Source organism: Protopterus annectens, chromosome 5.part0, assembly GCF_019279795.1.
Source record: "Protopterus annectens isolate FY-2018-M chromosome 5.part0, PAN1.0, whole genome shotgun sequence".
NCBI classification, from domain to species: Eukaryota; Metazoa; Chordata; order Ceratodontiformes; family Protopteridae; genus Protopterus; species Protopterus annectens.
This window is the reverse complement of record NC_056735.1, coordinates 642,746,592-642,772,122: the sequence shown is the minus strand read 5'-3', so window position 1 is coordinate 642,772,122 and position 25,531 is coordinate 642,746,592. Positions and strand designations below refer to the sequence as shown.

General features: G+C 38.1%; 1 protein-coding gene across 2 annotated transcripts in view; it reads right to left on the bottom strand.

The window, feature by feature from the left end:
• Window positions 1–23,567: 23,567 nt before the first annotated feature.
• LOC122802723 (interleukin-5 receptor subunit alpha-like) overlaps window positions 23,568–25,531 on the bottom strand; it is a 451,682-nt gene continuing 449,718 nt past the window's right edge. For both annotated transcript variants that reach the window (XM_044072483.1, XM_044072484.1), the window contains exon 11: window positions 23,568–23,868. In XM_044072483.1, coding sequence (XP_043928418.1) covers window positions 23,791–23,868 — 78 coding nt within the window. In that variant the 3' untranslated portion in view covers window positions 23,568–23,790. The remainder of the gene's footprint in view (window positions 23,869–25,531) is intronic.

Below are 25,531 nucleotides of genomic sequence, written 5' to 3'. Positions count from 1 at the left end.
TATTGTCAAACACCTGTCTAATGACTCTTATTTTATATTGCAAATTAAGAAAGGAAGTTTGCATTTTTACCAAAAATTACCATATTATGACCAAAGAAAGGGTTCTATCTCTTGTCACTGCTCAAGCAAAACTCAGGGTATCAATGAAAAACAATTGTCAGCTCTTTAAGACCTTCCAGCAGTGGACAACAAAAACAGAGTAACAGACTGTTGTTTTGTGATATTATCGAAATACATTATGCATATATTTTCACAAAATTTGAAATAGTATAAAGCTACCAAAAAGCTATAATGAACTTAAAAGATGTAACAGACTTCTGAAGAAGTTTGTGTTATTAAAGCGAATGAAAGCGCTAAACTTATTTGTGTACTAGCAGTCGTTTTTTGAGTTTTCACTTCACATATTTTTTAAAAAGATATAACAGTTGCTTTAAAGGGAAATGCAGGAAAAGTAAACTAAGCTTTATTCTGACCATAATGAATTAATAAAAAATATATATGTAACTCTTTAAAAGATAAAGGTAAAGAAAGTCTCACTGTGATTTCATATCAGTAACTCTACTGCATGTAAACGGGTGCTTGAAACAACATGTAGAACAGAAATACGCATTTGTTAGTGTGAAATTTTTATGCAGTTTGAAAATTATATTGTATCTGTTTCTTAACTATGTAGATCTATTCAGTGCTTAAAATGTAATGCTTCTTGGGAGGTACTGCTCTAAGTCATTATTCAGGCAATAGTATGTTGAGATTCACACCCTAGAAGAATGAAAACATGAAAATAAGAAAGCAATTTCTAAGACTGAAACAAAACCCCCATGAAATATTGCTTCGGACTCATATAAAAGGAAGAAATGACTGTTAATTCAAGTCAGTAACACATTTGCCTGGTAGATAGTAATGTACTGGAGCTTCCTATTTGAAGCATTCAGAGCACAGTTGTATTATAATTAGAAACTATGTTTTGCTATTGAAAAGATAGAAACAATCAAACATAGTACATCTTCAGGAAAGAAGATGAGGTATACTTTATCTGATACATAGTGTTTGTTGTATGTCATCTGTTTAAAACCCATTTTAAGTTTCCTGTGCAAGAATATCTTTATATATATATATATACTTTTCAGTTGTAAGGCTTTATTTTCTTTGTTTGACAAACAATTTTATCACTGAATTTTGAAAGCTTGCAGTCGGTGATTTACTCATTATTTGCTTAAGGCTGTGCTACTAAATATGAGCAGCTGTCCTTTGAAGCATTACTGTACAAGCTAGTGATATTGATCAGATATGCAAAAGCTGTCATACTGCAAGTGTAAACAGTAACTGTGATCCTGTTTTTCTAAACTACCTTGGCTGCATGATATAAACTGAAGGAAGGGTGTGCTAATAACAGATAGTTATATTCCTTTCTGGAAAATAGTATGTGATATCTTTATGTGCAAAATAGTATGGGGAAACTTTCAATTACTTGGTTAAATTGCACTAGACATCACTGGTTTCAGTATAAGATGGGTGAAATCCAAGGAGCCAGTGATTATAATAGAGATCTAGAGCTGTACAGTGCAAAGCTTATTCGGGTTTGGAAGTTGCTGGATATGACACAAGTGTATATTTATCATTCACCATTAAAGCAGCTGGTCCCTCATATGTTGATTATTTTGCAATGGTTTGGATCTAGACACCATACCTCTGCTGATATACTTCTGATGTCAGTGACATGGATTTAAAGACTATGCTGCTCTCTCTCTCTCTCTCTATATATATATATATATGTTTCAGTTGTTAAGATTTAAATCCCATTCTACTATCTGTTCATCACAGTAATACTTAAAATACTGAAACAGAATCATAAATAAGCATAAACACAATGCAAATGCTGAATAACCACTAAAAGGAAATTCCCTCCTTATAAATCAGTTTATGTACATTGCATTCATGAGTCCCAACTGAATAAATGCATCCCAGATGCTGAGTTTTCAGACCACCACCAGTCACTGACATATTTCCTCTGCATTTTCATCTAAGAGTGAACTTCCATCAAGGAAATCATGTAATCCTGTTGATATCAGCATAATTAAAACAAAACTGTTAAATATGCATTTATATTCTAATAATAATTACAGCAAATAATAGTAACTCTTAGTTTGGCCCAACAGGTGTGACAGCTGTAAAGGTTTCTGGCAAAAATAAACAAAGACTTCAGAGTAGTACTGACGCTTGTCAACATTAGTTGTTGGTATGTACATGAAGGACATTATAAATATGGTCCACCAACAAGGCTGAACCACACAAACTCTATTGTAAGGCAGAGGTTTCAAAACACATTAATGTTTGTCCAAAATTACATTTTCGTCACAAAAATGACTTCTTCAGATAAAAAGCAACTGCAAGTGAAGTAGGATGTCCTCTGAAGAGGAAGACTTTCAAGCAGAATGTGAATTATTAGAACAGATGTTCACAGAAAGAGGTTACCCATCTGACCTGTTAAAGGAAATCAGAGGAGAAGTTACTCTGGGAAGAAAGGACAGGTTTGCACCTGTATTAGGACAGGGCAATACTAACACAGTTAGGTCCAACAATACTGACAATGGTAATGTAATTTTTGAACGTGCCTTTGTGACCAATTATAGTGGATGCAGGGGTTATTTTGAACACTGTTGAAAGGGAATGGAACAGATTTGCTGCCATATCCAATTTTAACATTTTTAATAATCCTTTAAAATGTGTTTTTAGAAAGGCTTCTAACATTAACAACATTATAGAAAAGAAAACTGAGATAATTTATCCTTATGGATGCAATAAGAAGGGTACATACAAGTTTGGACACTGCTCCCAATCCTCTCTCTCTATATATATATATATATATATATATATATATATATATATATATATATATCCCGCAGGTTCGATTCTCAGCTAGAGCGTCTTCTGCGTGGAGACATGCGTGAATGGGCGTACCTTCGTTGAAGGTTGTGCATCAGGGCTGGTAACTCGGCATGTAAAAATCAACTACCAGTCATTAGCGGACCGGAGTTCCGCTGTGGCAACCCCTAACCGGGAAAAGTCGAAAGACACAAACAAACATATACATACAATGGTGATAGGGTAGACTTACTGTCAAGAAACAGGATTTTAGATAGTAAAGAATACTCTACATGTGAGACCAATGTACTACGTAAAGGGTGTACTGAATTCTATGTAGGAAAAACAGAAAGGAAGATAGGAAGAGGAATCTATGAACATTTATGAGATTAGGAACCAAAATAACAGCAATGATTTATACATAGTATTGATTGCAACAATGCATCATTTCCCTTTTTTATTTTAGAAGTGGTGGCAAGAGATATGAGAGGGGGACTTTAGGAACTCAATAATGAATATAGGGAATTGTTTCAGCCGTTAATACTGGAAGCTAACAAATGGCCAGGTATGAACTAAACTGTTTCTATAGCTCCAGTACTAAAAATTAGAGCTGACAAATTGTGATATCCCCTTTGACCAGTAGGTGAAGATAGAACATAATTTTTGTTGTTCATTGGAAAATACACATATACACATTTTATGTTTTTAATTCATTCATATTGCTACAAATATATAGTTTATATATTTTTTATCATATTCACATTAATCAGTGAATAGGAGGATTTATATTTATGTTTTGTATAACTAGATATTTTTAGGATGTATAAGAAATATTTCAACTAAATTATTTTTAAATGTGTGCTTATTTAATTAATTATCTTGTAAGGTTTTTGATTGGGCGATTAATAGAGTGGGTATTTAAGATGTTTCACCTGCAATATCTTTTTATCTGAAGAAGTCATTTTTGTGACGAAAATGTAATTTTGGACAAATGTTAATGTGTTTTGGAGCCTCTGCTTTACAATAAAGAGTTTGTGTGGTTCAGCCTTGTTGGTGGTCCTTAGTAGTGCCTTGGTCGTAGTTTTGGTTTAATTTGGCACTTTTGGATACTTGCTTTTTCATGTTTTGACATTATAAATAAAAATTGTGTAATATGCACATACCAGCTGACTGCAAATAGCAAATCACAGCTAGGAGTGAACAAGGCAGACTAAAGTGCATTTGTGCAGTTGCTTGTGCCTTGCAAAATGATTTCCTTTGCAGGGTTGCTATTGCTTCTTGGAAGTGTTAGGGTTAAGGTTAGTATGCATTTGTAAGGTGGTGCAGGGGGTGAATCCCTTTCTGTCCATCCTTCTTAATGCATGCTAACCCTACCCCTGCCCCTGTCCCTGCACCTAGACCCAACCCTACATTTTACCTTAGAAAAATCCTTTCTGCAACACTATCACTATTCAAACAAAGCATGTCTGAAGTTAGTGACAGAGGTTTGGTAACAGACTGCAAAATAAACTTTTAGTTTCATTTTGTGGTGTGTGTGTGTGTGTGTGTGTGTGTGTGTGTGTGTGTGTGTGTGTGTGTGTGTGTGTGTGTGTGTGTGTGTGTGTGCATTGACTCTGCATGTTGAATTACAAAATGTTGTCATCCATCACCTGTTTTGACATTTGTGCATTTAGATAAGTGAACACACTTTCATGCTCACACAAATAAATGTATCATTCGTTCTGTGTCTCTGTATACACACACACACACACATTATATATATATATATATATATATATATATATATATATATATATATATATATATATATATATACATATATATATACACACACACACACTCACACACAGTCTGTACATATGACTTTCAGTCCCAAATATGTGAAGAATGACATGTGAAGAATTACAGACTGGATTTTAAAAAGGTGTCACTACCACATGTTAAGTGACTGACAAGATTAATAAAGTATTAATAAAGTGGAAGGTTTTAAAACAAAAGTACAGTTGTGTACACTTACCATAAATGTACATGTTTGAGTGTATTCACTGTTGCAGTCCTAACCAATGGGTTATCTGGCTCCCGGTGTTCCTTGATCGGCCAGAATACCAAAGGTAAGTAAAAATTTAATCTGCTGTCATCGGTTGTAACGGACGTCAGTGTGTCCAATATAAAAGGAGGCAGCCGACATCACTTCCTCAGTCATTCTTAACATAACAGTCAGAAGCCCCCAAAAAACAAGGCTTAAACTATAATTATCCTGTACCTTAGGAAAAGAGAAACAGGGGGAAGGAGGGAGGGAAAGTAGGACTGCAACAGTGAATATACTCGAACATCTACATTTATGGTAAGTGTACACAACTATACTATGTTCATTGTGTTTCACTGTTGCAGTCCTAACCAATGGGTTGATTACCAAAGCCCAGAGAACAGGGAGGAGGAACCAACAGAATCAAGGATTATCGATAATGCCCTGCAGAACAGTAGTGGCAAACCCTGCCCTGGCTTTTGAAAACAAAGGCAAATTATAATGCTTTGTGAAAGTGCGAACAGAAGACCATGTGGCAGCTTCCAAAATATCTTTAGTAGGGACACCCCTTAAAAAGGCTGCAGAAGTGGAAGCTGCTCTAGTTGAGTGGGTCTTAACCCCCTGATGAGGAACCTTGCCATGAAAGGAATAACAAAACGTAATACAATGAGCAATCCATTTAGAAATGGTTTGCTTAGAAATAACCTTGTCCTGGGCTCCAGGGGCAAAGCTGACCAATAGCTGAGCTGATTTCCGAAGGTCTTTAGTCCTGTCCAGGTAAAACCTGAGCTGTCTATGCACATCAAGAGAATGTAGGATCCTCTCACCTCTATTTCGAAGATTAGGAAAGAAGGTAGGAAGGTGTATGGACTGATAAAGAATCAGGCTTGAAACCACCTTAGGCATGAAGGAGGGGTTGGTTCTCAGAGAGACCTATCTGGATGGAAAATAGGAAAAGGCTACACAGCCATCAAAGCATGCAGTTCCAAAACCCTCCTTGCTGAAGTTATAGCCAAGAGGAAGGCAGTCTTCCACGAGAGAAACTTTAAATCTGCAGTGGCAGCTGGCTCAAAAGGAGGAAGAGTGAGTTTCCCTAGAACAAAATTAAGATCCCAGGCTGTAGTAGGTGCTCATCTGGGAGGTTTGAAGTTGCAAGCACCTCTGAGAAACATTTTCATCAGAGGATGAGAGAAAATGGGTTGGTCAAAAGAACAATGAGCAGAAATGAATGAAGCATGGATCTTGATAGAGGAAAAAGAAAGACCACCCTGAAGCAAATCAGCCAGGTATTCCAGGATCAGAGGAAGGGTAGGCTGGGAAGAAGATTCCCCTCTAGCCTTCATCCAAAGAGAATCTTTCCCATTTGCCAGCATAAGACTTCCTAGTGCTAGGCCTCCTGGCCTCCCACAGTACGTCAACCACCTGCTGGGAAAGGGAAGAAGAATAGGATGGCATCATACAATGAGCCAAGCTGCCAAAAGGAGAGACTGAAGATGAGGATGCAGAATGTTTCCCCCTTCCTGAACCAAAAGATCTGGCTTCAGAGGAAGATGCCAAGGAGGAAATTGGGAAAGACTGCGAAGCAGTGGATATCAATGCTGCCTGGGCCAGTCTGGAGCTATGAGAATAGTCCAAGGCCGTTTGTCCCTGATCTTCAATAATACTCTAGGAAGAAGATGAAGAGGAGGGAAAGCATAAACTGACAGCCGCGCCCAAGGGAAGGACAGAGCATCTGTTCTCCAGGCTCTGCTGTGATGCTGTCTGGTGCAAAAAGGGGTAGAAGATGGTTGTCCGGAGAGGAGAGATCCACCTGAGGAGTGCCCCAACACTGAATGATGCTGTAAAAAAACTGCTCTGTTTAGCTGCCACTTGAGGATCCAGGGTCTGGCTGCTCAACTGGTCTGCTCAATCTTTGAGCCTTCCTGGAAGAAACTGAGCTAGGAGATGCAGGTCCAGGGATGCTGCTATGGACCAAAAACTCATGCTCTGTCTGCACAGGTAGTAAGAATGAGTCCCTCCCTGCTTGTTGATGTACCACATGACTGTGGTTTTGTCTGTCCTGACAAGGGTCCCTGGAGAAAGAAGATGCTTGAAAGCTAGTAAAGACTGCTGGAGTACCATCGACTCCTTTAAATGTATGTGCAGGTGCATCTGCTGGGCATTCCAACTTCCCTGTATGCATTTGCCATCCAGGTGAGCTCCCCAGGTGTAGTCCAATGCATCTGTGGTAAGAACTTGAGTAGTCAGGGGTGGGTGAAAAGGCATGCCTTTGTTCTGTAGACAGGCTGTTGCCCACCAAAAAAACTCTGTCTGCAGACATGGAAGCAGAGGAATTATCACATCCAGGTCATGTGTGTGTTAACACCAAGTGTTCTTGAGGTACCATTGCAATTTCCTCATATGCAGTTTTGCATATGGAATCATGAGAATGCAAGAGGCCATGAATCCCAGAGCTTGCAGGTGTTTCCTTGCAGGGACAGGCTTGCCAAGTCTTTGAAGTAAATTGGAAGAGTTGTCTGCTTCTTGTGTGTTCAATATATCATCTGGGTGGCTGTGTTCAGACTCGCTTCCAGGAATGTAATCTCTTTGAATGGCACCATTTTTGATTTTTCAACATTGAGAGTGTAACCCAGGGAAGAGAGAAGAGTCTTTACAAATTCTAGATCCTTTAGCAGCTGTTCCTGAGAATTTGCTTGAATTAGACAGTTGTCCAAGTATGGATAAATCTGAATTTTCTTTTGCTTGCAAAAAGCAATGACTGGAGCCAGGCACTTTGTGAAAACTCTGGGAGCAGTAGATAAGCCAAAGGGCAGCACAGAGAATTGATAATGTTGCTTTCCCACCCTGAAACGAAGGTATTGCCTGTAACTTTCCCTGATAGGGATGTGCAGATAAGCTTCTTTGAGATCCAATGTTACTAGCCAGGAATCCTTTTCTAACATTGGCAGTAACTGATGCAGAGTGAGCATTTTGAACATTGGAATTATCAAGAAAGTGTTTAGGATGGATAGATCCAGGATAGGATGCCAGGTGCCTTCTTTTTTTGGAACTAGGAAAAGTTTGGAATAGAATCCATGGCCTACCTGCTGAGCAGGAACTGATTCTATTGCTCCCAGATGTAACAGAGACAACATTTGCTTTTCTGCTTCTGCCCTTTGGTTTGGAGGAGTGTCTGGGAATCCTTTGAATACTGAAAAGGTGTGGAAAAAAAACTTGTGCCCTAGGGATACAGTTCTGAGTACCCATTTGTTGTCTGTGATGGTGGCCCAAACATTTGCAAACAGGGCCAACCTTCCCCCTAAAGGACTCTCCGGGCAAGCAAGAACAGGCAGAAGTTGGACAGATTCATAGAGAATGTTTAGACTGAGATGCAGGTTTAAAACTTCCTGCCTTGGACGAGGAAGCCTGCCACCATTTAGATCTTTGAGGGGTAGCCCCCTGTCCCCTAGAAGATTTGTAACCTCTAGCCCTAGAACAGTTCTGTCTGCTGGTATCAGGGAATGTCCAACTCTTAGAAGGGTAATTCCTTCTAAAGTGAGGAGGCTGAACTTGCAGAAAGTCTTTTACTGTCTGCATAGACTTGGCCTTGTCTTCAATCTCCTTGAGCACTTCCTCTGCTTTGCTGCCAAAAAGACTGTCCTTATGCAAAGTTACATCTAAAAGCTTAGCCTTAAGAGGATCTTGTAGGGGCTGCTCCCTGAGCCAAGTGTGTCTTCTAATAACAGAACCAGTAGCTGTAGCCCTACAGGAGGCTTCTAGAATGTCAAAACCACAACATAAAGAATGCTTATTGACTAGACAGGCAGAATTCAGCAAATCCTGCATATCCTTACTCTCCACCAACTGACGCACACCTGCTATCCTAGAATTAATAGCTTCCAAGGTGTGCTGCTGGTACTTCAGCATATGAAAAAGACAATTAGTAGATCTAATAGCTAGAGTGGCAGAGGTATAAACATTTTTACCCCACCTATCTAGGTTCCTGGATTCCTTGTTGGAACAGGATTTTTAGTAACAGTGGCTTTAACTCCTTTAGGGCCTTGAGAAATAACCTCTGGATCAGCCAACGGATTCCTGAAAAGAAACAAATGAAAATCAGGAACTCTATAGTACCTGTCAGGTTTCCAGGGAGCAGGAGGAACTGAATTTGGAGTCAAGGAATTTTCCAGAAAAACATCAACAACTTCCAACACAGGAGGAATAGCCAAAGGCTTATGTTGAGGCAAATCCAAAAACTCCCTAATCCTTTTCTTAGAAAGGGGATAATCCTGACTTTCCCATTTAAAATGCTCCCTGAGAGTATTTAAAGCATCACCAAAAGAGAAATCCTCTGGATGAGAAGCAGACGGGATGGACTCCTCTGCGTCTGAATCCTCAAAAGGAGAGAAAGCTTGAGAAACTTCTTCTTCCACAGAAATGCTAGAAGTATCCGAACCTCAAAAGGACAAAGCTTCAGGAGAGACATCCCTACCCCTTTTTGAAGGAGGATGCTGTGAACCCCTAATAAGAGTCAAAAGGTCACCAGCCATTTTAACCATTTGAGAATGAGGGGAATGAGAGGAAACTAGAGCCTGCTTTTTCACAGGCTTACAACTGGAAGATTTACCTGCAAGTCTAAAGGACTCAGGAGGCCTGGCTACCACCGAAGTTGCAGCCAAAGTTGTCAGTATAAGCTTGCTGTCTGAACAAAGAACTGACAATGGAGTCAGTTTCGCAGCTCTGGAGCCAGCTGAAGAGGCAACAGGTGGAAGGTCAGAAGGCAAAATGGATGCAGGAGGCCTGGGGACCTCAGAAATGGTCTCAACCGGCGCTTGCGGTAAAAAATCTGTGGGCTGCAAAGGCGCCTCACTGGCTGCTGTCGCATGACTGATGACCAACCTAACATCATCCGAGGACTTGACCTTCGGAAGCCTGTCACGGTCCTTATTCTTACGCTTCTTGGGGATATCCAAAGCCTGAAGACCAGCGGATGCCATACCAACAAACTTAGGCCAAACTCCAAAATGCTTAGCTAAAAGCTTAACCCGACGATGAATAGTACGCAAATTACAGGAACAAAAATCACTTGCAGATCACTAAAGCCAATAACTCTGCTGGTGAAGCACTATTCTCTTGCACCATAGCCAAATTATACCATGCTTTGCATTCATTTTGAATGCTGTTTTTACTTGTTTGTTATATATTTGATATGCTTAATTGCTTAATTATTTTAATTGATTTATTGATTTTTTAATTGAAGCTTGTATATAAGAGGTGAAGTCTGGGTATTTTGTGTTTTTTATTTCTGATGAAGTGTTTGACGAAAACGGATTTGAATTAAAGCGTTAAAAAGTATTTTGTGGTGGCGTTTTTCTGTTCAGCAGTTGTGCTATTTTTGAGAGAGATGTACTATCGTTTGTTTGCTGCCTGTGATCCCTTGGTGCCTTTTTTTGTGTTTACAAATTGTGGAACTCCCTCCCACCCACAATTACCTCTGTACCATCATGCACCCACTTCAAAACTTTACTAAAAGTGCACCTAAAAACATGCTGGCTATGGCCTTGCAACTCCCACTCTAATATCACCCACCCCATCCAACCACTAACTTTCTTTCCACTCCACTAACTACCTTGATTATAGCAAGCTCAGATGCTCATAAGCCTAGTACTTATTATACAGCAGGAACTTCTTATTGTAACATTTGTTAATGTCTGTTATGTACTTCACAGATAAAGATTCTAGTTGTCTACTGATGTACTATGTTCTTCATCTGTAAATATGTTGTAAGTAATTGCTATGTAAATTGTTAATCGCTATGTAATCCAATGTAACTACTGTCTATTTTAACTGTGGAGCTTTTCTTCCCGGGCCTCCGCTGAAAATGGACCTACGTCCAGTTGGACACTCCCGGTCAACAAATATAAATAAATAAAGGAAGCACAAAGATCACAATTAGGAACATCTTGGTCAAGGCCTAAACAAATAATGCAATAAGAATGAAAATTTCTATGGGGAATCTGCTTTCCACAGGTAAGACAATTATTAACCTTTTCTGACATTCGTTAAGACAAGAAAAGAGGATCCCCAATGTGGTACTTAGCTGTAGTTGACTTCAACTTTGTAGTCGGAAACACAAAAGGTAAACTGCCAACCGGCACTCATGCAAAAAATGCTTCTGCTTCGGGTTCTGCGGCAAGGAAGACTGAGGAAGTGACATCGGCTGCCTCCTTTTGTATCGGACGCCCTGATGTCCTTTACAACCTACGACAGCAGACATCATTTTTACTTACCTTTGGTATTCTGGCCGATCGAGGGCTACCGGGAGCCGGATAACCCATTGGTTAGGACTGCAACAGTGAAACACGATGAACATAAAAAAAAAAAAAACACTATATACCATCCAAATCAAGGACTGACACTATGTTGTTTGAATTTTGTTTAAGACTCTGTAGGGCAAGGTTAATCTTATACCATAAAATGGTCTCTTGCTCCTTCTGACTAAAAGTAAGAAGAACAAAAAGAAAAGTACAGCTGCATAAGTCCTACATATCTGTAACAGCAGCTGTTCGAATTTCACACTGCCTCAGTTGCACAAACCTATGCTGGCAGTTCAGTGGTCTGGAAGAAGAGGTAGGACCATCTGCAGGGTAAGCATTTTGAATTTGGGTACTTTCAGAAAGGTATTTAGGCAAGACAAATCTAACACTGGTCTCCAGAATAATTTCCTTTTGGGTGCCAAAAAGATTATTTAAAATGCTTATCCTTTTTTGTGCAAGAACTGGTTCTATAACCCCTGCTTTCAAAATGTGAGGGCGTACTTTTGAGAACAGATGTGTCTGGGATGTCAGGCGTGGGGGGAATCTCCTGAAGGGCAGAAGAATTTTCTGTCCACTGTCAAGAGTATCCTCCTTGAATTATACTCCTTACCCATTTATCCGAGGCTATCTGGACAGGCTTCCGGGTTAAACAAATGCCTGGTTGAAGGGAAAAGGGAGAACAGGAAGAAGGGACAGTGTACCCAAGTCATGACATAGTCATTCTTTAGCAGGATATTGATTCTTTTTGAGAAAGGAACACTTTTAAATTGGTTTGGAAGCAGTATACTCCTACCATTTGTTCTTGGTATCCTGACTCTTGATAGGCTGGGAATTTTGTGTTCAGCCCTTTAAAGTGCATTGTTAAGAAAAAAACATTGGAATATAACACATTCTAGGTACCCCATGTATCAATTTACCTCCATCATCCCATTGCTTGAAATTCTGTGTAGTTGCAGGACCAAACACCAATTCAGAACTTGTATGAACACTCAAAATCTAATTTATTAAATAATCAGAAAATTCTGGTTATGTGACGAAGCATACCTTCTCAATACAACAGAAGTGGATACATTTCAATAAATTGTGTCTGCACCTTTCTAGACACTTCTCAAAGCATGTTTCAAAACCTGAGTCTCACTAGAATCAATCATATAACACTGCTGTGTAGTAGGCAAAGATGCACCAAAGTCATCTAAACTGTAAGCATATTGCAAAATATATCTGCATATAAAGCATAGATAATTTAGAATTCTAAAGGCTAAACTACTAGACGGAGCCAACTTTTCTCCTTGAGATTCTAACCCCTTGTCAGTTTTATCTGGGGATGTAAGGTTAGAAGAAGCTAAGAACCTCTTGTTAGCATTTGGAGTTGGCGAAACCACAGCTGGGTCAGATAATAAACAAGTAAAGAGAGCTGCAAAGATCAGAGTACATCTTGTATTTCTTCATAACCTTTTTAAGAACTGGTTTACTAGCCAAACAGATTTTACATGCAGTTTTATAGATATTTTAAGGCCAGTAACAGATAATGAACAGCCAAAATACTTGGAATGTTATCCTTAGTAAGATCATAAACTCTGCCAATCTCTGGCAGAGCACTAGATTGCTTTCAGTCAAATGCATCTCTAAACCTAACTAGCATCTGTAGAAAGGTGAGCACATGCTTGCATTTTTCAATCTGTTCCACTTTTTGAAGAATCAGATTGGATTGGGTTTTTGAACCTGTTCTTTTGAAGAATCAGATTGGATGAACTCAAGAGTGTTCACTAATGTTTGAATCAGAGTCTCCATCAAAATCTGCTGAAATAATGTGATCTCTAGAGAAGGTAGGTCCATAGACATTTTGAACAGTATCACAGACTCTGAGATTAGCTGACTGCAAAATGTGCTTAGTTAAGGAAACCACATCAGCCTTATACCTGGTAACAATATGTCTGCAGAGTGGTGACCTTCTGTTTCTTATTATTGTGAACTACACTAATGGATAAAATTTCTGAGGACATAGGATTATACCTGGCAAGGGATCTCTTTTCTAGAAACTCTCTTGCACCTAAAGGGTTTGGTTCTCTCATACCTGAACCAGTTACTGGAATAGCACTGAAGGATTTGTCTGACCCCTGAACCATAGAGGGCTGTGGGCTCATACCAGAAAGTGACTGGGAAAAAGGTATTTTCTCCATGGACTGACATAAGACAACAATAGATTTACAAACTGTAAGATTAGGCATGCTTTGTTGATGTTTATTTTCTTTTCAGGCGCAACTGGATTTGTAGGTGGGTGGGGTCAGCCGTATCAGAGGAAAAAAAATGCAGGCCAGCATAATACACTGACACTTTTAAAGGCTAAGGGCAGCAACAATATAAAATATAAAATATGACACAAAGAGTTAATAGGGCTAAACTGCACAAAATATAGCAGAAACAGTTTTAAATGTGCTAGGTTTTGTTCTACAACCAGCACAGTGTAGTAAATACCAGCACATACAGTCATAGTGCCAAGGAAATTCAGTTGTCCAAATAGTGCCATAAATCAAATATATGTCCTTATATCAAAAAGAAACCTTTTAAAATAGCATAAGCAAGCATTTGCTTAGAGATTCCCTTCTCAGAAATGAAAAAAATATACATACATATAAAATGCAAATAACAAATAAGTAACCAGGCTGGTCAAACCAGATGATGCCATGGAGTTCATTCACATGCTAGTCACCTAAAATAATGTCCCATACCATATCCTAGCTAGCTATAGGTCACCATCTATGCCCCAGGATTATCACAACTCTTATTAGAGGCATTCACTTTACGAGCAAGTGCCCTATTCATGAGTGACTTTAACTATATTAGACGGGGAAATATATGCTGCTTTAAACTCTTAGGCACAATGCATTTCTGGATTTCATTATCATGGACACCATCTACCAGACAGTACGCACTCCAACCAGAGGATAAAATATACTGGATTTAGTACTCACCAACATGGGACAGCATTGCACCCCCCCCAACCTGTGTCACATCCTCACTAGTGAAGTCAGATCACAAAGCCATCTCCTTTGAAATAAAAATCAACTCATAAAACCCAACTAAACCTGTAAGCAGTTAGGAACTATTCTGAGGCAAACTACAAACTTTTAAAACAGTAAAAGTTTGTCAAAATTCATGGGTCCCCCTAACCCTGAGACCACAGTTACCTATGCAAAATTATTCATAGAAATCTTGGTACAAACATGTAAATAGCTGCAGAGGGGCTGCCAACCTACCAGGAGTAAACCCAAAACAAACACCTAAAACGAACACCACTGGCTAAATCCTTCCCTCAGCAGAGCATATAACAAAAAAAAAAAAGTCATGGCCAAAATCAGAAACAGCAACTCGCATAAAGAAAAGACCTCTCTGATTCAACTCAGCAAAAAACTAAGAGGTCTAATTAAGTCTGACATGGCCAAAAATGTTATCAGGATAGCCTGTCAGGCCAATGACAATCTCAAGACCTTCTTCAGCTATGTATGAAACCTTAAAGGTAACCCACAGCAGGTAATTAATGGCAATAGCTTCACTGATCAAGGAGACAGAAAATTTAGTGGCTGATAAATTCCGCTGTAACTTCACATGTCACTCTCCCCTGTCTACTCTCTATGAGATACCCTTCTAGCATACTCTCCCAACTATTAGCACGGATGAGGTTCTGGCACTGCTTGCTAAGGCCAAAAACACTGCCTCAGTGGGCCCTGACAATATCCCTGGTTGTCTCTTGAATAGTCTAAAACATGACCTATATCAGCACCACTTGAGGCATGTTTCAACTACAGCTTCAAGTCAGGTTATGCACCAAGTGAATGGAGACAGCAATGGTCATCCCTCTTCATAAGGGCAGACAATCAAACAACCCCAAGAACTACAGACCCTTCAGTCTAAGTCTAATATGCAAAGCTATGGAACAAATTATCATGGAAATGATCAACAAGGACATTGGCAACCTAGAAACACTGGACACATCCCAGTTTTGTTTTAGGGGAAGGTCATATCTATTTAACCTGGTCGATTTTTTTGAGAAGGTCACCAAGGCAATGGAGGAGGGTAAAACAATGCATATAGCATATTCTGACCTGGGAAAGGTATTCAATATAATATTCCACTCGGGCATTGTTGGCAAACTCTCTGAACTAGGCATAAATCCCTACATAACTCACTAGATTGCTTTCTGGCTCACAGATATGACCCAAGAAGACAGGATTGGTGAGACCACCTCCAGCAAGAGACTGGCTACCAGCAGAGTACCTCGGAGCCTGTGCTGGGCCCACTCCTGTTTGGAATCTACTTCTCAGAAGTCAAGGTTAAAGTCAAAGGCCTTTGGTTCACCAAGTTTGTAGATGACTGTAAACTGGAAGCTATCATAGATTCTGGCCACAATGCCAACATCTTGCAAGGGTGAACTAACACACAAAAGACTAGTGTCAAACCACTGTTTAAAACACAATGCCAAGAAATGCATTATAACTCCTTTTGGGAAATTGTCTACCCAGGTTAATTACTTCATTGATAAAACACCTCTAAGAGTCAATCCGGTGGTTAGGGATCTGGGAACATATGTACAGAGTAATCTGTTCTTTGACTATCATGTAGCAAAGATAGTAAGAAAATCTTTCTATATTGCCCAACTTATAGGTAAAGGTATGGTATCCAGGTTCAAGGAAGTTACAGCACCACTCTACTTAGCCCTTATCAGACCTATCATTGAGTACAGTGTCCCTTTGGCATGTACCTAACCAGACACAACAGTTGGAATGCCCACACAGGTTCCTCACCAACAGAATCCAGGGGATGATTATCTTGTCCTATCTGGATCAACTAAAGGCCCTACCTTTGTACTCAGTATCATACAGGCTGTTGAGAGGCAATCTATGCCTGGCTTATAAGCCATCCTCAGACACAGCCCAGATGCATCTTTTGCACATCTGTAAAATAAACAGCACTAGAAACACTAGATCCAAGGATTTAAACTTCACTTGTGACATGAATAGAACATGCTGGAGGGACAGATATGTGAAATAAAGGATCTCCCTGTTATGGAATAGGTTACCCATCCATGTGAAGCAGAGCTCATCCTTGACCCTATTCAAATGAATGCCCATTGGATGTGAATTTTCTATTTCACCCGGTCTGATTCCCATGTCTTTGAGGGACAGAGGCTGTCAGTAAGTAAAATGTTCTCCAATTAACACCCCCCCCATCAATAAATCCCGTACTTACCTCCTTAGTAACATTTCCCCATTCCTAATAGATGACCAAGGTACTAGAAGAAAAACTGGGTTGGGGTGCATTACTACGATTGTAAAGGCCCCAGTGGTTGTTAGCCTAGTAACAACCTATGAACCTAGGAAATAAAGTAATTCAGTGTAAAATCTTGATTTAACAATAAAAATGGTTATAGCAGGGTTAATTCAGAAGTAAATATAGAAATGAAAAAAAATGCAATATTTCCTGTTAAAACTTCAAATGCACATGACAGTCTCTAGTGCTCAATGAATATCACAGGACTTTAGCTTCCCAATACAAGTCAAAAAACACTTTAGAAAAGCCCCATAGCTGCTAAAAAACAGTACTAAGTGTGCAAACAACAGAGTAGTAAGTTAGAATATCCAGAGGAATTACTAGTAGTAAATAATGAGTATATTAAAATAAAAAGTTAACAGACATTAATATATACCTATTTTTAAATAAAACCAAAGAAATCAAAATGATGATATAATAAAGAGGAAGGGAAGTTCTCAAATGGATCTTGCCTGAGCCTGGAAGCTGTAATCCACAAATGCAGGCTGCTGAGCAGATTTAACTGAGTGATTTCTACCACTGGTACTAAAATACTGAACAACTGACTTCCTGTGACAGAGATTAGGCTTTCCCTAATGCTAATGCTGTGTCATGTGGCATCTGCGAGGACATGGAGTCCTGAGACACAGCATTGACTGATTTTATCAAGTCTACAGTTGCAAGCACTGTTTCCATCTCAACTTTCATAGAACATAGCCAGTTTCACCATCACTGCCACACTGCTCTTGATGGTGGCAATGGCACCACTGCTGCCCCAGTAGCAGAACTGCCCAAGGCCTTGGTAAGGTATGAAGCAGGTGTTTCTATGTCGGGGGGAGGGGGGCATTACAATATACACAGTCTGTTCCTACTTCAGGATGAATATATTCTACCACTACCACTTCATGGGTGGCTTAAATTGACAAATCAGTTTGTAAGCAGATTCCATTCAAGTCACAGTCTTGCAGTTACACACTATGCCTGTGAGGCAGGACCTAACGTCTATCCCTCTAGAGACACTAAAGCTCATCTGGCTGACTACCTATTGTTTCTCGCTGCTTCTCTTGTGGACAACGTCTCAGCTGCTATCGAACATTGCATGGTGTGGCATGTCAGTAACATGCTTATGGCACTGCTGTAATGTAAGATTCTGCACTGATCAGGCCCATCACAGAATACAATGCTGCAACTGGCATGTATCTTACTAGATATATAAAACAGTTGGAGAGAACCCTAAATGCCCCCCCCCCCAAAAAAAAAAACATAAGATTATAGGCCTAAAAGGCCTGAGCTACCAACTGGAGGGTCTGTCCAGTGTGCTACACACTCATTAAGAATTATCAGCATGTCTTATTTCTGGGCAATTAAGGATCTGGCAATCCAACACATCTTTTATCACCACAAATCAAACAGTCCAATGAACACTAGGACCACAGATCTGTACGTGCTTCAGCAAATAAACACATTATGGTGTAGAGACAGATTTGTCATGCAATGACTACGCCTTGTCAGCAGCAAACTTCCATTCTACATCAAGCAATGTAACACACTATACACCTGTAGAAAGGAGTTAGACTATTGAATGAGTATTCACAAATGCTCCCCCTGCATACTTGGCTTATTGCTTTTTGATAAAGGAACTAATGTCTAAGGATGGGTATTGTTAAAGTGTATATGGCCACATGGCTTAGTTGCTTTGCATATTCAATGATTCTATGAAGTCCTAGTGTAAAATGCCAATGGAGTAGATGCAGGTTAAGGTCACATAGACACTCTCTTATCATCATTGAAGGAAGCTTTCTATGACACTGAATATTCATTACCTCAAGACTCCCATCTCCATTTCAAGTTGCCATCAAATAGAGGCATCTCTCCCCATCACAGGAAAACATTTTCAATGAGATATATTTTCCATCACCTTTTGCCTACACCTTTTGTGGTATGCCTTTCCACCCAGTGTGGGTAGCCAGACATTTGTCATGTTTCCTTAGCCACCTGTGCACATGACGATGACTGTGACCCACTCTACCCTTCCTCATATGTGGTGTATATGGACATATCTAATGTGGTTCAGAACTGACCAACACAGCCTGATATTACCACTGCATGCATATTTATTGTGTGACATCACACTGTCACTCTGTGATTGTCTGATCCCATAAGTCTGGTTGTTTAGAATACCAATCCCTTGCATTCTTAATAAAGGAAACTCCCTGCAGTCTTAATCAAAGGACTGGAAATGCTAATCTCTAGGCCTTTCTAAAGGTTTAATTTAGAATGTCTTCAAGTATATGCTATTAAATCATTCAGTTGTGATACACACAATAAATAACATTATTTGGAATGGAATGAAGTTATTCTCCTTCTGTGTTCTTGAGGCAATAAAGCATTGAATTTCCAGTGCTGAGCAATACGCTGCACTGTCATAGTTGTTAGATACATACATACATCATTTGCACTCTCTCTTAATATATATATATATATATATATATATATATATATATAGAGAGAGAGAGAGAGAGATACAGATATATATATATATATATATATATATAAATGATAGAATCTATTTAAGACAAAGTGCAAAGGGTTAAACATCTATATAAATTTTAATGAAATATTACAAAGTAATATTTTAATTTCTATGCAGAATCAAAACACTGCAGTACAATACACTGAGCACAATGCTATTATATTTAAACATTAGTAATCTCTGACAAACAAACATATATAAAAACCGAAGAATATGTCACTGAACATCATATCAACTATCCTACTTTAGCAAGTTAGTTTTTGAGTATTTGAAATTATCAGACACCTTTAGAAATAACTTATACATTCATTATCAGGTGGAAGTTTAGCAACAAATTCTAATCATTTGAGAGACTTATCACGCAGAGGTTTAGCAAAATAATTTCTCATCATTTGACATGCTGAAAGTCCTTGCATAAGTTCTTCCTGATTTCTTTGCTTAAAACTAACAAGCAGATTTGTCTTAAACCTGACAATACATTCAGCAAGCATTTTATTAACAAATTAACCCCATCTTACAAGAAGAACTTGTAGCTTTTATGAACATCTACAGAGACAGACAGACTAAAACAGAAAAAAGATGAGCCCAGAGATACTGCTGATCAAAGACAAAAATCAAGCTACAACTGGAAAAAAAAAAACACCAGCGAGCCAGAGGATAAGGCTTTAAGGACTTACAGACATACCTCTCAACCTCTTACTGCAATAAATCTGGACAAAGGCACAAATAATAGTGGGACAAAGCCCAAAAATAGGGACCATTTTTAAATATTGCTCTTGCAAACTTTGAAAGTTGATAGAATAACAGCTTTTTCATTAGCATGAATTTTCTTAATGGTATGAAGTCTGAAACTCAAATGTCTGTCATTATTTTTTAACTTCAGTCTTCAATGATTTGCAACTAATTTGCCAGAAAAAACACAATTTTATGAAAAAACGGACCAAAAATATGAAGCAAAAATCTGACATTCTGCAAAAATCTGTAGAGTTGAGAGGTATGCTAACAGACCTTTAACTTTATAATACTTCATCAGAAAAACAAATCACCAGTTAAAATACATACAAAGAACAAAATACTTAACAAATAACATGAAGAAACCATTGAACTACATAGAAAATGTATTTGTCTCAGTGTAAATATACATTTAATATTAATTAATACATTCAGTTAGTCCCAGAACCCTGTTGCTGTAATTTTCTGAATCACAATCCTCTTTTATGGCAGCAGAGTTGTCACTGTCAGTCATATAAACAGTGATTTTTTTTTCAACAATGGAGTGTCTATAAACTGAATTAGCAGCATACTTTCACAGCTCAGTTGACTACGAAATGAAGGACAAATACTGCAAAGCAAAATTCAGCTAAAAGCGAAGAAACACTTGAAACTTTACTGTTAGAAACACTTGAAACTTGACTGTTTCTCTGATACAACTGGACTGTTTGCCATCACAAGGATGCAAGTCATAGCCTGCTTTTAAGATGTTAAACCTCATATTTTAACCTTTTTTAACAATGGAAATAACATATATAAGTCACCTATTTGATAGATGGGATTATTTATTTATTTTTTTCATTTTGTGTAAACCAGAAGCAGATACCTTTCATAGTCCTTTTAGGTCTGGCTCAGAACCAGATTATAAATGTCTGAAAAATGAATAGGGAAAATAAATCTCTCCATATCAGTTGTGAAGTCATAAACACATGCCACTGGAATGCTTTCCAGGTACTTTCCCATACTTTGAGTATTTCAGAATATGAATGCTTATCTTTCGATTTACTGAATTTTGTTGAGTAGTGTAGTGGGCTGATCTAGTTTAGTCCATTTCAGTCACAGACTTGGGTGACAGTGAACCAAACCAGTGAAAGAGAAGAAAATTATACACAGAAGAGTTGAAGTAATATACAAAACAATGCAATTATAAGTGTTATAAGGTAGGTTTATAAGTAATTTAAAGCACAATAACAAGACAATTTTGTTTATATACAACGAAAGAGGAAGATGGTTTGCTTTAACTGTGACAAAATGTATTCAGCAATTTTTAGTCAGGTGCATAGAATACGAATCACACAAAGAAAGTAGTTGTGGAAAACGACAGAAGAACCCTCTCAGTAAAAATCAGTAGTCTATATTAGGTTATACATAAAGGTACAATTATTATCTTGATTTTACAAAATGTGCACTATTTGCAAGACTTAATACCACAACACAATGTTAATTAGTAAACGTTAACAGCTAGATCGTGTGAAACTTAATGGAAGATAAATGTTAAAAAATATATTGAATTATCTTAGAAACAGGTGGAAACTACTCTAGCAGACCACTGAAATAGAATGTTTTTGTTTAAATTCATCCAATGAAGAGGAATATTTGATATTAGTGGGGGGGAGTTCCAAAGTGTTGACCCTAGAATGAAAATGGTATGTTCAGTGGTAATAGGTTAGATGGTGTCTAAAGGATGTCGGCAATGCAGGCATGCTGCCATGTGTGTGTAAATGACTTATAGCAGAAAACTTGTGTAGTTAAGATGAGAACTGTGGGAAGTTATGGTAGCTATCAGATTTATAAATTATGGGGAAGAGGAATGGGTCATTTCTTGCAAGGGAACAGAGACAATTATGTCAGGCTAGCAATGTACAGTGGCCATCATGCTGAGGAAAAAGAAGGATACATTCACAGATACAGTAGTTATGTAACTAAAAGCAGGACAATTTTTTTGTGAAAGAGAAAACAATAGTGAAAGACTGTATTCCATTTCAGGCAAGATTATCCCATTCCCTATAGCAACTTACACTTGTGGAATGAAAAATCATGAAATACAATCCGACATTACTTTGTTGATTTTGGTCTTGAGTAGATTGATGCTTGGAGTCATGGTTAAATAGGAGTATAACATTATGCTAAGATACTTAAGGGTGGTGATGAATTCAGTTGTTGAATTATTGATTTGAAGAGGCAGGGTACAGTTTGACAGTGATTTAAGATAACTGGAATACCAAAGGGCATATAGTTTGCTTTGTTAGGTTTAGAATGACTTGTTTGTTTTGCAGGTGTTTATGAAGATTGTTAAAACAGTACTCAACTCCATTTATGATGGAGCTGTAGTTGTGGCTTGAGTAAAACATAATGAGATAATCATAACTAGAGTCAGGAAAGGAAGCACGAACTACTTAACTTTCACCAAACTTAGTTATCATGAAATGTCCAAGCACAGACAGACTAGGTGACTGGAAACACCTTCGCAGTTGTACTTCATGTCCCTCCAATACTTGATTGTGGTTATTCTTGTTAAAATTCACATTTTTCATCAAAAATATTTTAATGACCAAGAAATTACATACAACATTGCAAACATGGAGCTATTATACAGCTTTATATTCAGTCGCTGCAACAATATGAATTTAAGACAAGCAAAATACATACTATGCACCTAATACTGCTAATGGACAACCAGTGCTTTAAACATAAACTAGAAATTTGGAGAATTTAAAATGTGCCAGAAGGGCCTGGGGATTCTTTTAAGTAAGCTGCATATATTTACATATTTAGTAGTGATCTGTACGTCTGTGGCTTAAAAGACTTGCTACTACATTGTACTAAATGTGAATAATATGTTACCATTCAGAAGATAATTCTAAACAGAAGCTGCTTTAATTCCTGACTTTTGTTTTCTGTACAAGAACTGGAATTCATTAACTGGTAATGATTCCAACAAACTGAAGGTTGTATGTTACACCACTCACAAAAATGCTTTTTATTATGGGGTGGTGGGCTTTCTAAGTGCACTGCAATAGCAGCATTAAAAGTCGGTGAGCTCCATGCTGCAGCTAGTATACCAGTTGCCTGGAAGGTTACCCATGTGTGGAAGCAAGCATGCAACTTTCAAAGGCAGTAACTGCGGTGTTTCCTGGACTGCTGCGGGGTGATATGGGATTAGAACACACTCTCCAGCAGCAGTAAGTATTATGCTACACCAGCATCCTTGATTTCCTTGTCAAATTTGGATGTGGGCTGCACTGAGTCTGGAGAGGGTAAGGTCGATCTAGTAGACCCCGTGAAAAAGGAGAGCAGCTGGTGACAGCTCATGGTCAGTTCTGAGGAGGGGGAGAAAAAAGTGCTTACATTATCATAGGTAACTATTCAGTAGATACGAATGAGAACACTGTCACCCTTTCCCAATTGCTATGAGGCACTGTCTACTTATGTGACTTGCTCAGAGTCACACAGTATGTAAATAAAGGCTAAAGGAATCAAACTCAACCCTAGGAAGTAGCTGATTAAAAGCCCATAACATTAATCATCTATAATATTTGCCAACAGCCATCATTCACCTTTTTCAAAAATAATGATAACTTTTTTCATATATTTAATATCAAAAACAAAATATAAAAATGAAAGTAGCAGAGCTCCATCTCTCTGCAGATAAGTGCTGTTTCATCAAAGTTTTCTTTTTCCTCATTCATAATACAGTAGCAATATCAATGTTAGGCTAATGCTAATTAGTCACTCGGATAATTTTTTTTCAGTGCAAAATAAGAAATTAAACTATATTTCTGAAGTTTAATATGAGTTTTCCATGTGATTCATTCACTGGCAGCTACAGCAATATATACTACAGAACTATGCAATACATTCTCACATTTTTCTTGGGACAAGTAGTCATTTTGTTTACTCTGTGGTTTTATTTGTTCTTATTTTCAATTTCTTATATAAAATAGAAATATTGCATAAACTATGTTGAAAAAATACACAATAATCCACTGTGCCTCTCATTTCATTTCTTCTTCTTTGAGAAAATCTGCAATAACAACCTCTTCTACTTTCTTCACTGGAGCATTCATAAATTTCTGTTGACCAAAAGTAATGAACAATTATGAAAAAAACAGAAAAATGATTTTTTATTTATAATCTAAAGGCAAAAGAGAAATAAACAGAATACTGCCATATGTTTTACAGTGCGTTATGCATTTTATACAATATCTTTCCATGATTCATGGTAATACCCTATTACTTGTTTATTTGCTTTTTATTAATGATGTAGCATCAATGAAGCGAGAAAAGGGTAAACTTACAGCTACCTAATTCAAAAAGGAAATAAGTTAAGCAAAGTACAATCTTTTGTTCAGTAAAGTCAAACTTTCTGATTAACATATCATACATACTTCTTTCTTCCATAAAATGTGTGGCACAGTATGTGACAACTGGGAAAAACGTGTGATGTGCTCAGACTTGAGAACGGAAGGACAATGAAATCAAGTGTTTTAATAACTGAATATTTCTTGATTAAAGATTACCGTAAACATACTAATTTATGTTTTACATTATATTACCTGGAATAGACTATTACTTTATGATTTGAGCATAGACAAATTTGAGATGTCTCTTATACTGCATGACACCTGAGAGACAGCACCCTTGGAACTGTGGATAACCAAAAAGGATAATACAGAGATAAGTCCTACTTACTGCAACAGTAGATGTTTGAATTCCTCAATGAATCAGTGGCATTTTGTTTTACCTGTCAAGGTAACCTAGAACTGCCAGCTTTCAAAAGCTCAGACTCACCTCCCTCTCTCTTCTTGGAATAGGTGATTAGCTGAGCATATCTTGAGAGAGAGGCCTACAGCTGTCACAGGAAGTGAGTATTCAGGCTTTTTGGATTCCACAAAGAAGGATAAGAAAGTACCTGAAGCCACAATCATCTAGCATGAGTAAACTCACAACCAGTCAGACTACCACATAAAATCTAAATCCAACAACCAAAACAAAGAAGTTGAAACCACCTCAAATATACAAAATCTGGGGGATGGCAGGTGGGTGCTGCCACTGAGGCAATGATGAATTTGAACATCTGCTGTTAAAGATAAGTAGGACTTAGGCAAATGTTCTATGCTCATCTTTTCCAATGCTTCAGTGGCATTGTGGGCAGATTTCCACAGATTATCCTATGTGATAGGTTGAAGGATAAGAATTCAGGAGCCCCTGGAAAACAGTCCTAGTAAAACCTGTTCTGGACCTTGAAAATGAATCTAGTTTCTAGTGCTTTGTGAAGGTATGAAAAGAGGACCAGGTTGCTACCTGTACAGTCCACCACTTTCCAATATGCCATCTAAGAGGATAAGGCCCTAATCAAGTGAGCCTTAACTTTGCCTGGAAGAGATTTATCATGGTGAGTTACAGAAAACAATATCAGAGGGCAAACACAATACAATAGTTTGCTTAGAGACAAGTCGATATTTTCGGGTTCTTATATAGGAGACAAGAGCTGTTCAGCATTGTCAAACAGCTTTATTATGTCAAGCTAGTATCTGAGCTGCCTGTGTGCATCTAAAGTATGTAGAATCTTTTTTCCATTTTTTTTTTTTTTTTTTTTGGATCAGGCTTGAATTCTGGTATATTGATAGGTTGATTCAAAGTAAATTCAGAAACAACTTTAGGCATGAATGATGGATTAGTGTGCAACACAAACCTGTCCTAGGGAAAAATAAGATATGGCTGGCCCACCATGAC